Below are 22,755 nucleotides of genomic sequence, written 5' to 3'. Positions count from 1 at the left end.
GGCAAAGTGTTTTTGTTAGATATGTCACCATCACCGATTATACTGGAATGTCCCCATACTGCGTACACTCTAACACAAACTGTTCATACTTGTTTATCGAAGAAAGAGAAAGGACATCCGCAGTCAGATTCTTAGCAGGCGGTTTCGGCTGTGAATCATCCGCTCCGCATGTGGTCTTAAGAAGTTGGGAGTCCGCTTAAGCCGCTGACCTTGAACGCCTGCCAAGTTTATGCTCCACGTCTCATTACCTGCCTTCCGCCTGCCTGCCGCCGGAGACTGTTGAAATACTCCTTTATAAAGTTTATGCCTTTTGGCTAGCCTCCTTCGCAGACTCTAGCTAGTGTTGCTGGCTTATATTTTATTTCATTTTATGGGGTGGGGTGGGGGGCACTGCTGGTTCGCGATTCTCAACGTTGACTAACACATCGGGAAAGGGAGTTTGCCGTGGGAGGGAGTTTGCCTGGAAAGGTAGTTTGCCGCTACGGGGAGAAACTCCTTCCCACGGCAAACTACCTTCCTAGGTCCCGGCATAAGAGAACCTTAGTCAAAGTTGAAAATCGCCAACATTAACACCTTCCCATAAAATAAAAGCCAGCCCTGCTAGTCTGCGAAGAGGGCTACCTTACGCCGCCTTGAAGGTGCGGAAATGACTTCGTGTGAAGTTCTACTACACCACAAAGGCACTTGTAACGATACCAAAATATTGTTGGCAATACTTCCCAGTACATCGGAGGTGCCGATTTCCCTGATGTGAAGAGAGCTACTTTTATCGTACTGATAAAACATGGCCAATCAAGTGTGGCTGGCAGTGAAGACAATTTTCTCTGATACATATCGTCATTTATGACCGTGTCCTAACAGCGCATGAAGACGTAAAGTAATATTTATCTTCTACCCCAGAGTTTGACATTTATGCGTGAACTAGGTGGATAACAATTTTTGTTGAAGGATCCCCTTTCTTAACCTAATTGTAATGAATTATTACATTCATTGCCCAATATTACAGTAACGGTTATTGACATGATTACGCTTACTGTACTTGCACAAAGCCTAACGCCCTATTCTCCCAGTCTTTTCCAGCTGTCTCGCCCAGTCGCTCTGAACTCATAACGTTAACGTTATGCGCGTGTGACGTCAGCAATGGTCAAAGGTTGTTGGAAGTCGATACCGCCACCTGCCTCCGCCGGAATGCAGATGGTTACTCTCCAAGCAGAGGTTAGGCTCCGGCTGTATTTTTAAACGTTTTTTTAGTCGTTTATATCGGGATTTCTATTTTGGATTGCATCTTGCTGTGTTAAAACCTAACCTAGCCAGCCTTGAAGGTGCGGAAACCTAACCTAGGTTTTAACACAGCAAGATACAATACAAAATAGAAAGCCCGACAGAAACGACTAAAAAAAACAGCCGGTGCCTAACCTCTGCTTGGAGAATAGCAGATGGCCTCTTTTACTCCTCTCACAAAGTAGTCCTGTTCGGTATCCTGAATATTGATGCACTCCAGCGAAACTGTGTAACCCGGGGGATTCAATATGAATGTGTTGTGGACCCTTGTTTTAGTGACGACGAACTGGGTCGCCTGTGTTGTTGAAGAATCTGTTTTTCACCGAACATTTACTGAAGAAGACTGAGCGAGCCAGTCAAAAATTCCGATGAGTTCAGTTTTTGTGTTATAGCATAGATTTCTTCATAGTGTATTTTGCCAACTCAGATGAACTTCCTTGTCTCTTCCTGTTCTCCTGTTATACATGGTGGATGAGGTACCCTGAGAACGTGACGTAACCCGTGTAGCCCCCCCACATGGAGGACCGAGCGTCCAGCTCCACCCAGACCTCGTCCCCAGGCTTCAGTAACAAGATGGCGCTGTTACTGCTAGAGAGATGTTCTCCGAGCGACTTGTCGTACACGCTGATGATCGGCTTTCCGTTCTTTGTCAGCCGACTCCAGTAGGCGGAGCCCTTCACGCTAGTCGTCATCCCGGAGAACGTGAACATGTAGTACCCTGGAACGGAAGGCGCGAACTTTCCCGTAATCTCGTCGTAAGCGTTTCCGGCGTTCGTGATGACGGAGTTGTACGTCACGATCGTGTTTTCGGGGACGTTGAGGACGCGGTTGGCTAGGACGGCGGAGAACGCGACGAACGGTACGTCTGCCGGTACCGCTGCTTGCGGACCAGGTCCCCCGGGACAAGTCGACCGGCAGGGCCAGCCAGCCTCACCCTTCTGCCCCTGGTTACCTGGTTGTCCATTTTTACCTGTCGCGCCTGGTTTTCCTGGATCACCTTTACGACCTGACACACCTGATTGCCCAGGTCTGCCCGGGTAACCAGGTACACCCTGTCTACCACGAGCCCCCCTGTCGCCCTTCTCTCCCTTGTCTCCCGTGAGACCTCGCGACCCGGGCGGCCCCTGTACGACGTTTGACGGTCCAGTCGCAGCTGCAGGACCTGGTACACCTGGCGGACCCTGCACACCTGGCTCCCCCTTGTCTCCCTTCTGTCCAGGTGATCCCACACCTGGCGGTCCCGGCACACCTGCCCGTCCGTTCTCACCTGCTTGTCCCTGGTCACCTTTCTTTCCTTTCTCACCAGGCATTCCCTGGAGACCCATCCATCCTCGATCCCCCTTCTCACCTGGCGGGCCCTCTATTCCAGGAAACCCCCGCACACCTGTCTGACCTGGATCTCCCTTGGGACCACGTCGACCAGGTGCACCTGGCGGGCCTTGCTCTCCATTTTTACCTGGGCGTCCTGTCACATTTGGCTTTCCCGGAGCACATGAAATCTTGGCCGGCCCCATCGCGCCGCCATATCCCCCTCCTCCGTCCCCTCGTACCAGCTCACACAGTCCCGGCTCACCTGTTACATCCAAACAAACGTCTTTGAGATAAAGCAGCACTGTGTCCTTCTTATATATCTTTTCTTGTATGATATATATGTGATATTATATATGATATATGATGCCCTGTTTTACAGTTAAATTGTATCTGTATATAACATGTATGTCTTCCATGTTAAAGCATGTAAATGTGTGTGCCAAGTGCTTCTGGATTAGATCCATGCACAGGCGCCTCTCTAGTCTGAAAGACTACTGTAGTAAGTGACAGCGGTCTTTCGTATAGTAATTTTTAAAGGGATCAGATGTGCTTATGATATATCTTCAACGGTAAATTGAAAGACCTACCTTTTATGAGAAACACATTATGTAATTTAGACCGGGTGAACCTTGAGAATGCTTGCCTAGACGACATTTGCTAATTTATTACTGTATAAGAGATGATTGGACGGCTTCCAACCTTCTTCATTTCCACTTAGTCGAGACCTGACATGACTAAACTAAATACATCAGTAATACCAGTGGCTAAGTAGTGACACATTGTTACGATGCAAGCGGGATAGGTAGAAGCGACGAACCAACTATCTAAAAATTGGCAACGACTGCACAATGGTAACGGTCACGGAATCAAACACAAGCTTTCTTTTTGCTAGCAATGCCGAATATAAATTCGTGAAATATTAGCGGACACTCACCCCTGAGGCCTCTCGGCCCCATGGCCCCTTTAGGTCCGGGCGGCCCGGCTGAAGCCAGCACGGTGATGTTGGTACAAGGTGTGGAACAGGAGTCTTCCTCTGCCGCCTTACACGAACATAAAAAGACAAAACAGAGGAAAACAGAACAGCCTGCCGCGCAGGTAGCAAGTCGAGCCCTGGTCTCCGCCATGGCAGGTAGGGTTGTGGACAGAACGTCGTACGGGAAATTTGCAAAATATTTGCTCAGAGACAGCGAACCAAAAAATTGGAGAATACCCCGACGAAATCCTCAGAGTGCCAAGATTGAAGTCAAAGGTTTAGTTGTTATTCTGGCAATCTGGCCTTGTTCTACAATTGCGACAATAGCCTCTCTTGCTTGTATGTACCTATGTATAGTAAACCGATCCTTGTGTTCCAAATTGGGTGCATGTGACGTTGATTTAGAAACAGCAACTGCACATGTGGCTAGACATGTGATATTTGCCTTTGGTAGTTAGAAGAAAGAAGACGAGTTTATATAAAAGAAAATAGACAAGATAATGTACATACTGTGGGTATTGAAATTATAGGACGAAAGACAAGCAGTATGGTGTTATTAGGTTGATTATTCTGGCACAAGATGAACAAAATTGTTCTCGGTGGCTCTAGAGGATATTAATTCTGTGACGTTGACACTTTAAGTAGGGGCATGTTAACTTCAAAGGTTTACACAATCACTAACACACACACACAGACACATGTGCTGCCAACCCTGCCGGTAATAGGCACTGCTGCGTTTTGGAGTCGTACATCGCTTTAGTTTTCAACTTTTCCATCTATCCATCTTACCATTACTCAGGGTAAAGAAAGAAAGAAAAGACTCTGTGCTCGGTTTACGTAGGATCCAAGGTTAGATGCACTGGTGGTGTCAAACATGCCACAGAAAGACTGAGCATGTCATATCGCATCGTAGCGAGAGCCAGATGGTGTAAACGGACAGTTCAAATTCTGACCCAGTCGCTGTAGACTGGAGCCAAGTCCACGCTTCACGTGATCTTATACAAACCACACTTTCTGCCAGCCGACGCCGTTCGTCGTCGAAATCTCTTACAAAATCTCCGTTGATGTCGTGAGACTGGAAATGATTACACAGACAACTGCTTTGATGTATCAAAATCGTCTTGTTTTCCATACTTAACAGAGTTTACAACAATTTAATGTGATAATAACTGCCTGCGAATACAGTGCTAACCAGGTTTATTCTCATCCCATCTTATCTTCCAGATACAATGTACCAGATTTTAGACAACGAAGTAATTTATAAAAGTTCATTTTGGCGGTTACAATGCACACACAATTCCTCTCTTTTAAGTGATACATTGGGTAGTACCCTTTTTTGTCAAGAACAGTTGGAAACGTGTTCGTATTGCACAAGCTTGTTGCTTGAGTCTACGGCTTCCTTCACAGTTAGGCTTAGGTCCCAACTGCACCGGTGCCCGTCAGGGATGTAGTCCCGGCCGGGCTCCGAAGCCACAAATTTGTCCTAGTGGACTGCTGGATACCGGGGTTACCGGGTCCCGGATTCATTTTAAATCCGACGCCAATTCAACCTGGTGCCCGGCCGGGCTAAAAAAAAATACCCCAGTGGCCCCAAGCTTTTGCCCCAAAAAAGACCTGCTCCAATTTTTCCAATTGGGACCTCGCCTTTTATATCCTATGTTACACAATCCCTCGCTACCAGAGGCTGATTGAAGATATTTCCCTTTACTTTGAGTGTACAAAAATGTTCGATTGGTCTCTGCTATAAATCATACATGGTGGATGAGGTACCCTGAGAACGTGACGTAACCCGTGTAGTCCCCCCACATGGAGGACCGAGCGTCCAGCTCCACCCAAACCTCGTCCCCAGGCTTCAGTAACAAGATGGCGCTGTTACTGCTGGAGAGATGCTCACCGAGCGACTTGTCGTACAGGCTGATGACAGGTTCTCCGTTCAGCATCAGCCGGCTCCAGTAGGCGGAGTCCTTCACGCTTGTCGTCATGCCGGAGAACGCCAACACGTAGTACCCCCGTATGGAAGGCGCGAACTTCCCCGTTGTCATGTCGTACGCCCTCCCCACGTTGGTGTGGACGATGTTGTACGTCACGATCGTGTTTTCCAGGGCGTTGAGGATGCGGTTGGCTAAAGCGGCGGAGAACGCCACGAACGGTAAGTCCGCCAAGCGGCCGTGCGCGCCCAACACCCCCCCTCCACAGTTGCACGACTTTCCCGGCTCGCCCTTGTCGCCTTTGAACCCTGTCCTCCCCTGACCACCTGGTTGACCATATTCACCCGGTGTACCTGTCTTACCTGGCTTTCCTGGGTCACCTTTAGGTCCCTTCATACCTGGCATACCTTCAGGTCCAGGTGAGCCCGGATAACCAGGTGTTCCCTGTCCGCCCTCGAACCCCCTGTCACCAGGGAACCCCCTGTCGCCTTTCTCCCCCTTGTCTCCCGGCACCCCCCTAGATCCAGGTGGTCCTTGCAGCGCGTACGACGCGCCGCTCACTGTTGTGTAGGTTGACTCGCCCGGCGGTCCTGGTCTGCCGGGATCACCTTTCTGTCCCTTCTCTCCAGGTAAACCATCCTCACCTGGGACACCACGCACCCGAGTTGTTCTCACCTCAGCAGGCTCACCTTTCTCTCCCTTCTCACCTGCCACGCCATCCTGCCCAGGTAAGCCTGGAGGGCCGGTCCTTCCCTCCACACCTTTCTCGCCCTTTTCTCCAGGTACTCCGGTGGCGCCGATTTTCCCCTCATCACCTTTTGCTCCCTTTTTCCCAGTCACGCCCTCACCTGGTCGCCCTGGGATACCAGGTAGCCCAACCGCACCAGTTCTCCCAGGCGTGCCTTTATCTCCCTTTTCTCCAGGTAATCCTATGGAACCAGGTGGTCCCGGAATAACAAGAGATGACGCTCCGGCGGCGCTTGTTCTTCCTGGCTCGCCCTTCTCTCCCTTCCGTCCAGGTGAGCCTACACCTGGCGGCCCCGGCACACCTGCCTGTCCGTTCGCACCTCTCCGCCCCGGGTCGCCTTTGCCTCCTTTCTTGCCAGGTCTACCCGGGAGACCTAGCCAACCCGGAGATCCTTTCTCACCTGGCGGGCCTTTCACTCCAGGAAATCCCCGCACACCTGGGTCACCTGGGTCACCTGTATCACCTTTCCGACCAGGTGGTCCATATATGCCTTTCAGTCCCCGCTCTCCCTTCTCACCTGACGCACCAACATCACCTGGGTTTCCTTGAGCACCTGGAATGCCTATCGGCCCCACCAGCCCCATACTGCCGCGGTCGCCTTTCTTTCCTTTTACGCCAAGAGGTCCTTGTGCTCCGGGCTCCCCTGCAATATACAAACAAACAAACAAACTACGTCAATAACTTCAAGTCCAAAACTTAAGGAGATGACACGGCACATCCAAGAAGGTTAGACATCCAGGTTATAACCCACGCAATACAAGGGTTACACAATGAACTAGATAATTTCTTTAACGGCCAGACATTTCAGATAGCTTCCGATGTATTTCGTCAGGCACTGAGGCATCAGCATAATATTAGGCATTTTTTTCATAATGATATAATGAGTATGCTATTTGTTACCTGTCAGAACGTTTATCACTTTGTGTGGTATGCCTCATTTAATTCTGTGGTGCCCAAACGAATTGTTGTCATCCAATCAAACGCTTCACTGCGTTTAAACGTCTTCCAGAACACTTCAGGAATACTGAATATGCAATAAGCATGACAGCCAGTTAACAAGACAGTGTACAACATAAAGGCCATATTGCAGTTGGAGAACTGATAAGACAGAACTAGTGTCGGCATTCTTGAGGTACCACAGAATGACAGATTTATGCACGCTTTTATAGTTGTGATAATGGTGCTCATGGATCCCAGATGCACCCCGTACACATTCGTGTGATTAAAGCCCTGCCCTAAGCCTGTCCGCCCTAATGGACCCAAATTAACCTGTTAGACTGCAGAAAAATATACATCACTTTGTGGAGTCACTTGTGTCGCGACTCCCGCCCTGATTTGTAGCATTGCGTGTGTAAGCTCGATCTTTATTCTGAATTTCATAGCAGCTTGTATAAACCGAGTAGCTTGGCGAGCGGACTCGAGATCCAGAGGTCACGGGTTCGACTCCCAGCGTTCCTGGATGGACGTTGTGTCCATGGGAAAGACTATGGGTGGGTACCGGTACAGGAAATTCTGGTCCAGGTACGGTTCAGGTCCAGGAGACCAGGCCCAGGTCCGGACCTTAACCTAATTGTCTGTGAAAACGTGTGAATGGGCTATACTTGAATGGTCCACTTCGCTACAAGGGAATCTGTTTGGTGCAGTATCCTACTTCTACTGGCGTTTTAAAATCCTATCATCTTGTTCTATAAACAACACTAATGGGTAATGTCTATATATGTTAACCTAGACTAAGTTTGACTGTAGAAACTTGCTAAAAATGACGTCAACTTTCCTCTACTTCGCTCTTGTTTTTTCTTGGGCCTATAAGCCTCAAAACACGTGGACGCCTGCCGGTATTATTTGTTCATTTTCTAATCGGTCCACAATCCGGTCCACTGATTTTTGAGGCCCGTTTTTTTTTTTTCAAGAAGAACAAAACGGTTTTGGACCGGTACACGTACCAACCGTACCGGTACCCACCCTACGAAAGACACTTTACACGACTTTCCCTCCTTCACCTATATGTAAAAATGGACTTCGGTGCCTTTCAAGACCCTAAGTACATTTGATGACAGCTCACCGCCCCTACGACCTCAAAAACTAGATAAAGCTATAGCACTAGCTTTATTCTAATATTCCTGCCATTTATACTGTCCTGAAACATAAATTCTGTACACATAATTGACACGATTTTCCCCCATCAACCTCTGCTTGGAGAGTAGTATATCGTATCATGCCTACATGACTCAAGTTACCCTGATCCTCTTAATCCCCTTACAAGAAGTCTTTAAGATCATCTTGAGACTTCTCCGCCTATTTTGGCACTAGGGTACGTACGTCTCATGGGTCAAAGAAGCTTCATTGGTTGCTTACCGTCTCCAGATTCGGAATGACAATATTTCTCGTCTTTAAAATCTAAGCAGAAGAAACGAATTTAGCAAATCTAGGTGGAAGGCTTAGTCTTGGAATTTTATGCCTGGTTTTGCGACATTTCATGGGTCTTTTTATAGTACGTCTACTCGGAGCTGGCTGAAATGTTTAGAATACTCAAGTATATACTAAATGTTGCAGATACGCACAAAACACAGAGACTGAGTTTGATTCTTACATCTTTTTCTGAGATTACGTAGGAAGGCAATAAAGACACGGAAGAAAGACATTAAGTGAACAAAATACCCGTTCCTTACCTCTTAGCCCCATATCTCCCTTCTGTCCAGGCGAAGCCACCACAGTAATGTTGGTGCAGGGTTTGGAACAAGTCCCCTGCTCGTCTACTTGGGATGCTGACATAACGGCACAGCCTCGGTTTACGAGAAGATAAGCCATCGTAACGAGCTTTACCATCATCAGCCCTGCTAGCCCGGCCATTTTGACGGGCAGTGCGGGTGTGCGACTACCCTTGGTCACGTTAAGACGCTTAACGTGTCCTTGAAAAGAAAATACATTTTAAGGGGACACGTACCCTAACTTTCCCGCGGAGTCGCTATGTCTGGCACGCATTTGTTTGTATCAGAAGTGACTGGTCTTCTGTGGAGAGCCGGACCTTGTAAACATCGTCTTTAGTTTCAAGATTGTAACCAGATGATGACCGCATCTGTCAGGTTCAGATAGACGCGAACTTGAAGGAAGAAAACACATCAATTTTGTAACGGTATTGGAAATTTGTCATCGCTGGAATGAACCTGAATGGAGTTGGGAGGGATGCTCACCCTCAACATGTTCACTCCAAGGAGACCCTCTGTATAGATGATCTCTATCATTATTTTAGAGAAATCAAACACCAGTAGTAGCAACTATGACAAAGGGCGTTAAAACTTATAAGGTATAACATTATCTTTTTTTCCGTATTGGGTGGGCTGACTACTCTCTCTTGGCAGCCAGGGGCTGAATCAGAAATCTTTATTGACACGACAAAAGTACAGCGACTTTCGTAAGGTCTACATGTATAACAGCTACTACATGTAACAGTACAACTAAACAGCTGAATTGCGAGGAGCTTACAATAGGCGGGGCTGTATCGCAAGTGTCTGGGGCAAGCTGCTATTTGGCGCCACTCAGGTGACCTCTAGATGACGGCAATTGTCCCATGTGCGGCCTTAGGACTGTAGGGTTGAGCCACTCACATCGGGAAGGACCCCTCCTCTCTTCGATAAAAAGTGCGATGGCTTCTTTAAGTTGCTCGAGGTGTGGCTCTCCCCAAACACGGGACATCCCAGGGACGGCTCCGAAGCTAGGTTCATTTTCACCTGAGAGGTGTAAAGTGAGGAAAGTCGTTGAGGTTCCCAAGGTCACGAGATCAGTTACATCGCAGGTTTCGAACTTGGGACCTCTGGTGCCTGAGCCCAAAGAGCTGCCGATTACGCCGCACGATCTCACAATTTCTCAACCACGTATCTTGTTTTTTTTAGAAATCAAACAGCATCAGGAGAAGCAACGTTGACAGAAGGGTCAAAGCATATAAGTTGTAAAGCTCTCGTAACACTACTTTTCATCAAAAGGAATGTAATGTTATCTATGAAATATGATTGCGAGTAATACGCGGAATGCTACAAAAGCGAAATACGTGGTTGAGAAAGTACTGATGAAAGTCAGATCAAAAGCAACGACCCGGTTCTTTGTTGCTGGAGATACGGTAATCGTATCAGAACGCGCACCCCGAAAACAACAAAGTTCAGTTACGGTCATTCTTGTAGTTAAACCGTAATATCATACAATACTGTAAATGTATTAAAGTTCGCGGGGATTTAATTTCGCGGTAGCGGGAAAAAGGACTTTTCGCGGTGGATTAAAGTTCGCGGTAACACCATAGACTGCAGTCTAATACCATAATAGAAAAATGTTCGCGGTGGTTTTAAGTTCGCGGTGGTTTTAAGTTCGCGGTGAAGTGGTCACCGCGAAAACCGCGAACATTAATCCGCCGCGAACATTTCTGCATTTACAGTATACAATGCCGACGTGGCTATGCTGGCTCGAGTACACAGATATTGCACTGCCAGTGGAGCAGACAATACTGATTGTAATGAAGGCTGGCCTCTGCAAAATCATTCAAAGGACGTAAAACTTACAGCTGATTATGTTATCAGAGGCCCTTTCTCTTGTTGGGATCACTTTTGTACAATCCAATACAATGCAATGTGTTTAGTTGAGGACAAGAGGAAGATGTCTATGACACTCTTATTGATATATTGCGTGTGTGTCGGACCACAATTACTAAAGCCTGGGGCACAACCCGCCGTACGTGCAATTTGTCCGTACGTTTTTTGTGGAGGCCACGTCCGCCACGTTTTCCTGAAAACGGGGGGAACGAAACTTTAATAAACTCACGGAACCAGTGCGTTGTGCGCCCATTGGCTGTACAGGGCAGGCGCGTCGCCCGTACTGGCACGTACGGAGGGCGAATCCGCAGCCAGAACGCAGAGAAAGTTCTGCATGCACTTAAATTTCTACGGCGCGTCTGCGTGCTCCCAAATCCGTGTGATTCGCCACGTTTTCGTACGGAGACGTACTTACCACTTAAGGATACCAAAAGATTGCCCACGTTTTGGCACGTAGACAGCACGCACTTGCAAGTACGGCGGGTTGTGCCCCTAGCTTAAGAGCAGTTAAAAAAACATGGCTATGCGTAACTATGCTTCTGTCCTTTCGAAAAGATTTGTAACTTAAACCGTCGAAGTTTTGGATTCGTGGTAATGCCTTTGATGTACCCCGTTCAATGAACACATTCATTGCTGGATGCTATAATTCAAAAGGACTCTGCATAATGTAGGAATTTCTTTAGAAAAACGACCCAAATCGTTTCTAAATCCGTCACACAAGGAAATTATTTGCGGCAGGTCTAATTCACCTTTTGGGATTAACCCTTGGCCACAAGACGTTCTTCAGAAGCCAATAAGGAAATCTGTCTAAGACTATGGACGAGATAGAGGTGAAATCCTATCAGTTTTTATCAGACGGCTCAGAGATGACTTGTGTTCGGCAGTAGGTGGCTAAAAACAAGGAGAAAGATACGAAAACTGGAAGTTCTGTTGCGGTAACGAAGAGAGCCGCAAGGAGCCATTATCGAAATTGACGTTCGTTTTCCCACCGCACACACGACACACATACGCGCGCGCGCACAGGCAAGAACGGGCGCGCGAACACACGCACGCGCGCACACACACACGCACACAGTCACACACACACACAGACACACACATAAGCACACAGACATACAGACACACAGGCACGAACGCAGACACACAGGTACGCACGCAGACACACAGGTACGCACGCGCACACAGACACACACACACACACACACACATATCATGACACACATACACACGTGTGCGCGCAGACCTTTGCCCACAAAAAGTTATTGCTGATAGGGACAAATGATCAGCACATGTTTAATTAAGGGGCAACAGAAAATAACACGGACCTTTTGGCATTGAAATCGTCATTAAAACAATCTATTCTTGGACCGTTCGGACGAGATTATAATTTTCCTATGTCACCTGAATACTCTCGGTGCCACGCTGCTGACGCATGGGTAACGCAGTGCCAACAGATAACGCAGTGCCAACACTTGTTCACTCTGATGCATGAATCATGAAGTACGCCTCCTAAGTAGAGCCAGAGGTTATTCAAGGATAACTATCTCCCCATGTGGTATTAAGTAGAACTTACGACTTCAAGGCCACCACCGCCTCTGACCGGCTATTTACGTTCATTGGCACTTGCAGTTCCCCCACAATCCGCTTGGACTGTACTATGAGTTATTTTGATAAAAATGGGGCAATCAGAAAACGTGCGCAATCTATTTAATCACAACGTCAGCTTGGAGAGAGATACTAGCCACTGATGACGTTACAGCGCCGAGAGTAAAACACTCGGCGCTGTAACGTTTGTACTTAGTCCACAAGCTAGCGACATCATTGATTTTTTTAGTCCAACGAAGAAGAAGAAATAGTGAAGAATGACACAAATGCGTATACAAGTCGCTAATACGTATATTCCCAAATCTTTGTTTACACAGACCATTTATAACAGTGTTTATCTAGAGGTTATATAGATAATGAATGCCAAGAATGAAAGAATTACGGCTATGAGGTACGACTATGCCTAAAAATCGCTCAGCGCACCAATGGGAAATAGACTTTTCTCACAAAATATTATAGATCTTGTAATGCATAAAATGTCCGAACATCACTTGTGATTGTACCATAACTCATTTTTGCAACACTGCGTCAAAAAGTAACCGTCACATCTTCAGGAGTTTCATGGTGTATCTATAAGGTCTTTATATCACGTCTTATTCTTAAGTCATCAGCGTAAGGTATTCATAGACGGCCAGACCTAAGGATATTGGTACTCTACAAGCACAAGGTTATGCTCCAGCTGTTTTTTAAACGTTTTTATGCGTCTAAATCGGGCTTTCTATTTTGTATCGTTTTCTTTAGGTCTCGCGACCTATACGCGAGACATAAAGAAAACGGTACAAAATAGGAAGCTCGATTTAAACGCCTAAAAACGGCAAAAACAACAACAATCGGAGTCTATCCTCTGCTAGGACAGTAGGATATTGGGACAAAATGCCCCGTTGCGTGAAAATGGTCCAACATGACTGTGACTGAATGTCCATTATTCTTCCGTAGCAGCTCTTTTCGACCTTTGCTTGACTGAGCTATGTACATGTACATCATGGGCTGCTGCATCATAAACAAAGCGTAGTGGGAGATAATTTAGCCTGTCTGTTCAGCTACTGATAAACTCGCTACCTGCTGTCGGATTCTAGTTATATCCTGGGTGGTTATTTGCCGAAAGGTAGATTAGTGTAAATCGTAAGAAGCCCAATAAGTTAGCACTGACTGCCAAGACTAACAAAGCCCGCATGTGGTCCCGGGACCTTAATGACTCCTGCACAGCTGCCGCCCTTGAGCGGGTGCCAAGTACGGGTTACAGCGGGACCCCTTGGCTAGGACACTTGCAGTTCTTATAGAATCCACTTGGGTTGTAACATATAGACCATGTGGATTCTATAAGAACTGCATGAACTTGTAACGTACATAACTGGTACAAGGGAACTAAAACATCTCACAATAGATATATCGGTGATCACATAAACGTGTACAAATAAAGCTTTTAAAAAACTGGCGCGACCATAACGTCAATATTTTCTCGTCGTTAAGTCCGCCGACTTCGATTCTTCGTTTTATATATGATGGATCAAGTATCCTGAGAACGAGACGTAGCCGCCAGGGTCGCTCCACATGGAGGACCGCCCGTCCAGCTCCACCCAAACCTCGTCCCCAGGCTGCAGCCGCAAGATGGCGCTATTGCTACTCGACAGGTGGTCGCCGTTTGACCTGTCGTACAGGCTGACGATCGCCTCGCCGTTCTTCTTCAGTCGGCTCCAGTAGGCGGAGCCCTCCACACGTGTAGTCATGCCGGAGAACGAGAACATGTAGATCCCGCTAACAGGGGGTTTGAACTTCCCCGTTTTCTTCTCGTAAGCGTTGCCCACGTTGGTGTGGACCATGTCGAACGTTACTACTGTGTTTTCCGGGGCGTTCAGAATGCGGACTTTCAAAGTCGCGGAGAACGCCACGACAGGCGCATCCCCCAGCTGGCCAGCATGTCCAAGCACACCTGTACAAGACGACTCACAGGACCTACCTGCATCACCTTTGTCTCCCTTTTGTCCCGATATACCTGGTTGTCCGTTTGCACCTGGTGCACCTGTTTCACCTGGTCTGCCTTTGTCACCTTTATCTCCTTTGACAGGTGTTCCTCTTTCACCTGGTGGTCCCTGTACACCTGGAGGTCCTGGCACACCTGTATCACCTTTATACCCCGGCTTTCCTTCATCACCTAATCGGCCAGGTAACCCGGGATAACCTGTCTTGCCCTGCTCACCTTTACTACCTTTGTCCCCAGCTGAACCCGGGGCACCTGCCGAGCCCTTCGCCCCACGCTCACCTGTTCTACCTGCCTCCCCTTTCCTGCCGGGGTCGCCTTTGGCACCCTTCTCGCCAGTTAAGCCGACGCCTGGCCGACCTTGCACACCTGGATGTCCGGGGATACCAGGTGATCCTCTCGCACCTGGCTTGCCAGATGCACCTTTCTCACCTTTCTCTCCCCCTGGTGCCGGCCGGGGACCAACCGACTCTGACTGCAGGAGAGACAGCGTCCTCTCGCTGATTTCACCTGGGTCTCCTTTGTCTCCTTTCACACCTGGTGTACCAGGTGAGCCAGCTCCACCTGTTTCTCCTGGGTCACCTTTCATACCCTTCTCACCACGTAAGCCTGCACCTGGCTCCCCAGGCGCACCTGGTACTCCGTTCACACCAGCTTGACCAGCTGCGCCCCTATTTCCCTTTTGTCCAGGTAAGCCCCTTAAACCAGGTGGGCCCGCTGCAAACGATAGTCCACTTGGCCCCGTTTTTCCAGTGTCACCTTTACTCCCCTTCTGTCCAGATGGACCGGCCTCACCTGCCTCCCCGGGGTCACCTTGTTCTCCCTTAAACCCGGGTAATCCTCTGACCCCTGCCGGCCCAGATGGTCCAGGTGAACCATCCGCACCTGTTTGTCCAGTGTCACCTTTGTTTCCCTTTTCCCCAGGTAGTCCTCTAGAACCAGGTGCGCCAGGTGTGAGGAAGGACAATGCCATTGGGTTGGCTTGTCCTTGCCCTGGTTCTCCTTTGTTACCCTTCTCCCCAGGTAAGCCCGCACCTGGAGGACCCGGTGGTCCAGGTGAACCTTCAACACCTGGTGATCCCTTTTCTCCCTTCTCACCAGGTGATCCCGGGTCACCTGTGTCTCCTTTAGTTCCCTTCCATCCAGGTAGACCTTGAACACCTAGTTCGCCTTTCTCACCTTTCTCGCCAGGTAAGCCCTGATCACCTGGCATTCCTTTACTTCCCGACGGACCAGGTGATCCCTGAGCACCTGGTTGTCCCTGGTTACCAGGTGTTCCGGTCGCGCCGTACCCTCCTGGCGGTCCCTGGTCACCCTCCACGCCCTTCAGACCGGGTGGTCCCGGCTCTCCCTTCTCGCCAGGCCGCCCGGTGGTGCCCGTTCGTCCCGGTGCGCCTGGAGGTCCGACCGCTCCCACCAGCCCCATCCTGCCGCGCTCGCCCCTCGGACCCCGTGCCCCGTGCGGTCCCGTTTCACCTGCAGACGAGAGCAACAAAAAATCTTTTATTTCAAAGATCTGTGACCGAACATTACATTGTAGAAATTTTTTACACATTTTCCGTACACGAAGAAAGCTCTTACAAATTTTAACAGTACTCTGATCCTCGTATCAGGTTGAAATTACCAAATGTCTACGTCACGTGACCTGAACGGAAATGTGACGTTGGCAACGGGACAAACATGCCAGGCAGTCGGTGTCGGCCCCCGTCCCGGTTGTTGTGCTTTAATGTATAGCCTCTTTCACTCTTAAAAAGTAAGCCTGCTCCCTGTCCGATATATTTACTGTATCCAAAGCCACTGAATGTCCCGGGGATTCGAAACAAATGTGCTGGGAGACTCCTGAGTTCACTGACCTGGGGTGTCTGTGTTATAAAAACCTGGCCTTGATTAGTCAACTTGAGAGGGATCAGAGGACTAATCGAAAGCTTGTTGGTAAAAGCTTTATTTATGTGTATGCAGGAATAGCGTATAAAATTTCTACAAAAATATATTTGCAGAAAGACCAATGCTTTGTTCCATCACTGCTACGAAACTCCCTTTCCGCATCTCCCGCCTACATCGGTAGGACAAATTAAACACATGGGAAAATGGCAAAAAATCATGGACGTCATGAATAAAAAAAATGTGCACATGGCATTTATATGAGGAAATTCACCAATGATAGGTGAACCTATCACCCGTGCATCGAGAACATTTGTCGCAGAATAGTCTATAGCTAGAGCCTGAGAACGGTATGTCTTGGCACAGACTATAAAGATCCATGTCTGACAGACGACATCGTTTTGTCATGCATGGTCATCTTCAAAATCTATCTTAGTCTTATCAGCCGTATATGGGGTTGTGACACCAAACAAATGGCGTCGAATGGTTGAGTGGCTAGGTTAACGGACACAAGATCGAGAGGTCACAGGTTCGATTATCGGCAATCTTTGACGCTGTCTCCATGAGAACTGCACGCGACTTTCCTCACTCCACCCAGGTGTAGAAATGCGCACTTGACTTCGGTTGAAGAGGTGTAAGGCGGTGAAAGGGGAGGGATGGGCTCCGCCTTCCAACACCGTCCCCAAGACACACAGCAGATAACAACCCACTGCCCCTACAACTTTAAAATGAGGTAACATTTTCACACCAAACAAACGTGATCCACGTATTCCAAAATTGTCTTATGACAGTGACTTAACTTTATCTGTTTGCCCTAAGGTAGCATCAGGCCACCTTAGTTACATAAGACAACTGAGGACGTGTACTAATTTTGGAGAGGGTCTTGCCACATGCGGTTTGAACGATTGCCAAAGAATTCGCAGGCCCCGCGCACTGTGACCCGTGGGTATGGTGTTGGGAATTCTGAGCGAGGGAAGGTCGCGGTGGTGAATACCCTCTGTCCCTTTAAAGGTCCCCTCTCACTTGACGTGCGGCACGCTTGCGGCATTGCTGCCTTCGTTCACTGCGGCACTGCTGTGTTAATTTCGCCGATTTTGTCTTGCACTCACACTGACGTGTGGCACTGTTGCGTTTCTAAACTAAATGAACATGTTATTGGCAATTGCAGCGTTGTCAATTTATGAAAAATCACCGTAAAATGATGAGAATGCCCAAAAATGAGATTTATAATGAAAAGATTTCCCTTATGATAATGAATTACATGATACATATGCTATAAATAACCTTGAACGACTTTTACTGTAAAGGAAATGACCCAAATGAACGGACACGAACCATATACCAGATTTGAATCGATGTGTACGTTTTGCACCATGTAACGTTATGTGTAACTATTTATGTTAATATGTTTATTCACCAATTTTGCAAATTTTTAAAATGAAAATGCTTGATATTTCATACTTATTTTGTATGACGCGGAGTATTTTCATTGTCTGCGGATGGCTTGCCAGCCTATTGATGTCTAAGTCTATCATATTTGTAAAAAGTGAGAAAAATATGGCCCATCGGTTTGAATGACTGCAATTTTGTATTTTATCGGCGGCAGGCTACCAGCAATAATTAGCTTGTAACGTTATAACGCAAACGCAAACTCGTTATCATCCAACATAAATGAATTATTTTTGAACGTTGTACGATAATCTTTTTCTCTACATCCGTAGGTTAATCGATAAACCAGTTACTTATTTTTTGTTTTCAAGTATAAAATACTGACCAACTTCCAATTAAATAAATCAAAAGATGTATTTCTAAGTTAACTCTGAATACGGATACAAGGTAAGTTTTGTGGAATTCGCAGTGTTTTTACTGGATCGAAAACCACTGTAAAATTATTAGAAATGCATCTAAAATAGTTTTTCGGTGATAAAAGGATGTTTACTTTTGATTCTTGGTGTAAAATAGGCAAAATATATCCTTGATACTGTTTGGGGCATGGTGGCGGCACTGTTGCGGCACCGTTGCGGCACTGTTGCGGCACTGTTGCGGCACTGTTGCGGCATCTTGCCACTTGCGTTATTTTTAAACTTTTTAAAAAACGTCGCGCTTGCTTGCGGCACTTCTAGGTTTGCTTGCGGCACCTCTAGGTTTGTTTGCGGCACCTCTAGGTTCCGTGGCGGTACATCTGCGTTTTCGAACGCAGCAATGCCGCAAGCGTGCCGCACGTCAAGTGAGAGGGGGCCTTTAGCGATAACCATCGTGACTCTGACACCGCATCCTTGACGATTATTTGTACCGGTTTGAGACAGTGAGTCCATCACATCATCATTTGATATAATTCTTTTGGTTACATTATTGTCTAATGTATAATTTTTCACGTCTATTCAATCTTGTTACTTTGGAGGAAGACTTTGTACAAGCCACGAGGCTTTTATCTTCCCCCCTGCATGTACTTTCATCCTTTAATTTGTTTTATGTTAACTTTTTTAATGATTGTGCAAAATAAATAAAATCAAAATCAAAAATCATGTCAAGTGATGTTGCAATTTGTAGTACATTAAATACATTAGTGGCCCGGTTTTTAATATTCTTTGATGTCTAACTAGCATAAAACCGTGTTATTATTTTTCTGAAGTTTTCTATGTCGGTTGCCGATAATTTTCACAAAACAAAACAAAATAAAGCAAAAATCTAGGGGAAGATAAAATTTGTTGTCATTTCGATTTATATAACTGTGCCTAAAATTATATGCATAAATGTCTGTTTTAGATTTTACTTTGGTTTCACTTTGCATCTTCAAACAAAATACTAGAATGTCTACAGCCAATCTGCAATGTACAATGATCTACAATGTATGAGAACAGGCACGTACACAGGCGACAATGACAAACTTGCACAGATGACAAAATTGTGTTTTCTCCATGTAGAATAAATATTGGTTTTGTACTTGTGTTCTTTTTCTTTCCTGTTACGCCTTCGAGATTAGGTTAGATATTAGCTGTTATCGTAAATATGAGCAATTTTTTTTACTCGCACACAATATATCATAGGGCTAGCCTAATGGTATAATATTGTGTGCGAGTAGCTTGACAATATGCTATACGGAAAGGATTTTCTGCATTTTCCCGACTGCATTTTCCCGAAAATGTTGCCATTCTAGTTCGACTATCGTTTTTAGAGCTTCATTCGTCATTATACCATTATATACTATTGGTTATATCAACATCGCCTAGTACATAGTATAGATATAACAGTGGTCAAAGTGATGGGAATTATATATTAGTGATCTCAATATACGCGCAAAGAACGCACCCTTCAATTCACGTTTATGCCTAGTCAATGTCTAGTAAATTATTACAGTCATTGCTTTTCCTTCTCATCCCTCCTCCTTCTCAGATGAAGATCGGACTCCTTCAATCGCGGTGTTTTGTCTACAACTCGTCTTATGGCTCAACGTCAGCATCGAGAGCAGCAGTCTGCCACATGAACTTACTAACCAGTCGCAGGTGCACGGTATAATTTAATGCCACAAATGCAATGCTTCTGTTGCTGGTTACCAAGATCTTTTGAAGAAGAGTCTGTGATCTTAACAAAAGAACCGCAAATTTTCGCCAATCTTATCCGAGGTGCTCTTTTAGTGTGGATGTAACCTGGACACTAGTCAGGGGTGATGCTGTCTGACAGCGGAAACGATAGAAACCTGATTCTGTCCCTTCTGCCATTTAATAGCTATCTACTCTGTTACCTGGGGGAGCTGTCGTTCACAGTCACAAGTGTCTTTCCTACGAAAGGATATCGGAACTATCCCTGTTCATTTTTTCCTTGATGACGGCAGGTTTTTATGTTGAAATGGTCGAGTTGGACCAAACTCAGAAGCTAGGCGTCACAGGAAGATTTAATATCAACCACCTTGTACGACGGAAAATGACGGTTTAAGTTCCCAATGACGAGAAAGGTGGCAGGGAACTACGAAGCCGTCAGCGGATGTGGAATAGCTTAAAACGCACACTCACCTTTCGGGCCGACGTCCCCCTTGGGTCCGGGTTCGGCCACGACAGTGATGTTTGTGCAGGGTTTGGAGCACGTCCCCTTCTCCACAACTTCACGTGATGCCAAAACGTCCCACCGATAAAAGAGAAGGGAAAACAAAACCGCATACTTCAGTGCCAACTTTGCCACGGTCTCGGCCATTGTAGCAATGCAGTGAGAGTGAATATATGTCATCGGATACATGAAAACGCTCCAACTCTGTTTGGCAGAGGAACAGCATATTCTTGGAGACGAGAGTGTTACTTGGCTTGGACTTGAAGCGTGTGTAGGGGGCTTTGGTTGTCTGTGAGCACTGGAATCCATTTGTCCGTGTCAGATTCCAACCTCCCTTATTATCTGTGACGAATCCGCAGACAGCGAGTCTGGCGACCGCTTCACGGTACTGTCGTGAGATACAGTAGTCGTGAGAGGAGTGATCGCCACCAAGGTTACTGGGTCAAGTTCAAAGTGGGAGGATGAGCACATCTGACCAGGTGTCACTGATGGCACCCGCCGGACCAGGTTGAGCACGCCCCACAGCGGCGTTCAGTCACGGTGGCTACATGAGCGAAATGTCTCTTTTAAACTTGACAAATGTAACAGTATCTTGAACCGTCCTCAAATCAGGGCCTGCAAGTAAAGAATTAAAAGATGCACCTGTTTGTCGCAACGGTACCACAGCGGTACACTTAAGTACAATTCAAATTATACTTTGTATTTTTGGTATATCATGGTCTATGCTAGTCTGAGCGTGGCTGCCATACTCTCCCATCACAGTATGGCAGTCCTGACAAACTACTAAGTACCTAGGATGACACTCAGGCTAGATCTATGCAAATTAACATGGATACATATATCTGTATGTCTTTCTAACGAATGTCTGTCCACATGTGGTCTTTGTTTTGCCTGTGTCAACGCATTAAAATACTTTTTAGTATAGTCAATCAATCGCGCGCTAATGTATATGTCACTTGTGGGCCAATGTCTCTAGCTACATCAACTGTTTTCAAAGAAGAATCAAATCCTCGCAATAGTAATGTAGTTTAGAATCGTACTCAATATTCTGTATGTACATAGAATCAGTTAATCTTCGTATGTTAGAATGTAGATTATTTACACGTGTTCAATCACTTCATGTATTTGATTTTGTTCACTTCAGTGCAATTAGCCTCATGGGCATGAACTTGCAATAAAACATTATTATTATCATTATTACATAGAACACCTAGGCTATAAAGTTCTGTACGGATCCGGAAGATGCTTGCGCTTTGGGCTGTCCCACGTACCTTCTAGACCTGGTGCCCTCCGATAATATTTTGTGAGCACCGATAAGTATAGGGTAGCACCCAGCCTAAACTTTTCAACATGTCACCCAGACTACTACCCGAACACGTCTGACAGAATTTCAATCTTTCATCACATTTTGGCAACAGCGCCTATAAAATTATGATTCAGTCCACCTAACTTTTCGACACCTCCATATTGAAAGATGATGATTAGCTACAGAAATGAATGTGGATGACTTCAAACTTGGATACAATCGCGGGTAGGCTCAAAACTATTGAAATCGAGCCTATTGTATGATAAAAAAAATCAGCGCAGTCTCATTTTATTGTTTGAAACCAGTGGGAGACTATAATAGTATAAACCCCTGCCACGTTTTCGCCTGTCCTCAGCCACAGTATCAAAAGATAGCGACCAGAATAACTCCTGCCTGCAACCCTCCTACCAGAAGTTCATAAGTTTAGAAGTCAAACATGTGCAGGATAGCACTGACACCTTGTGACAAGAGATCAGTACGGGCCACCGTAGGCAACTAGGGGCACAAGGGGGAGGGATAGACGAGTAATGCACACCAGATTGCTCGGTAGTGTTTTACTTTAATATATGAAGAAGTTTGTTTGCAAGTTCGTGCCCGAGGGCTAATTGCAAGTACATGGTATAAACATAGTAGATATACAAGTGACAATGGATATTCTACTGTAATACTAGTGTTGGCTATTTCTAAACAGGTTGGGTTTGACTTCTTTTTTGGAAGCAGAGGGAGACGAAAAGCCCCACCTTTTCTAAAATTTGTGGGTTCTGCAATTTCAAGAGACTAGAAGTGGCTTTCTGTTCGTCTGTCAATGTGGGGAAGTTCGGGTATGAGATGTCTCAAACCAATATTTTATTCGTTGGCGAGAGAACATTTAAATGCTGTTCAGGGCAGTGGAAGATGAACTACAGTTTATTTCTCTACGTACACAGTACAATTCCGAAAGAAGGAAATTTTTCCTTGATATCTACAAAACATTTTCCGGCAAGCTTTTCACACCTTTCAGGTGAACTTACCGACCAGCAAAAAACAATCTTCTTGCTATTAGTCGTCCAACCTCTTTATATACGAAAATGTAAGACAATTCATCTCCCATTTCATACGGAAAAGAAGGCAAACCCCTCAAATGTTT

At 46.4% G+C, this 22,755-nt stretch overlaps 1 protein-coding gene across 1 annotated transcript; it reads right to left on the bottom strand.

The window, feature by feature from the left end:
• Window positions 1–1,531: 1,531 nt before the first annotated feature.
• On the bottom strand, window positions 1,532–20,965 carry LOC118428539 (collagen alpha-1(I) chain-like). The gene is made up of 9 exons (XM_035838631.1): window positions 20,293–20,965; window positions 13,920–15,877; window positions 9,847–9,969; window positions 9,433–9,516; window positions 8,911–9,166; window positions 5,317–6,884; window positions 4,572–4,640; window positions 3,527–3,632; window positions 1,532–2,917 (listed from the first exon to the last, which is right to left on the bottom strand). Exons 1-9 carry the CDS (start codon window positions 20,630–20,632, stop codon window positions 1,740–1,742), a joined length of 5,682 nt encoding a protein of 1,893 aa, XP_035694524.1. The 5' UTR covers window positions 20,633–20,965; the 3' UTR covers window positions 1,532–1,739.
• Between the last annotated feature and the right edge of the window lie 1,790 nt (window positions 20,966–22,755).

The sequence above is a fragment of the Branchiostoma floridae genome, chromosome 13, assembly GCF_000003815.2.
Source record: "Branchiostoma floridae strain S238N-H82 chromosome 13, Bfl_VNyyK, whole genome shotgun sequence".
Lineage (NCBI taxonomy): Eukaryota > Metazoa > Chordata > Leptocardii > Amphioxiformes > Branchiostomatidae > Branchiostoma > Branchiostoma floridae.
This window is presented reverse-complemented; position numbering and strand designations above follow the sequence as displayed.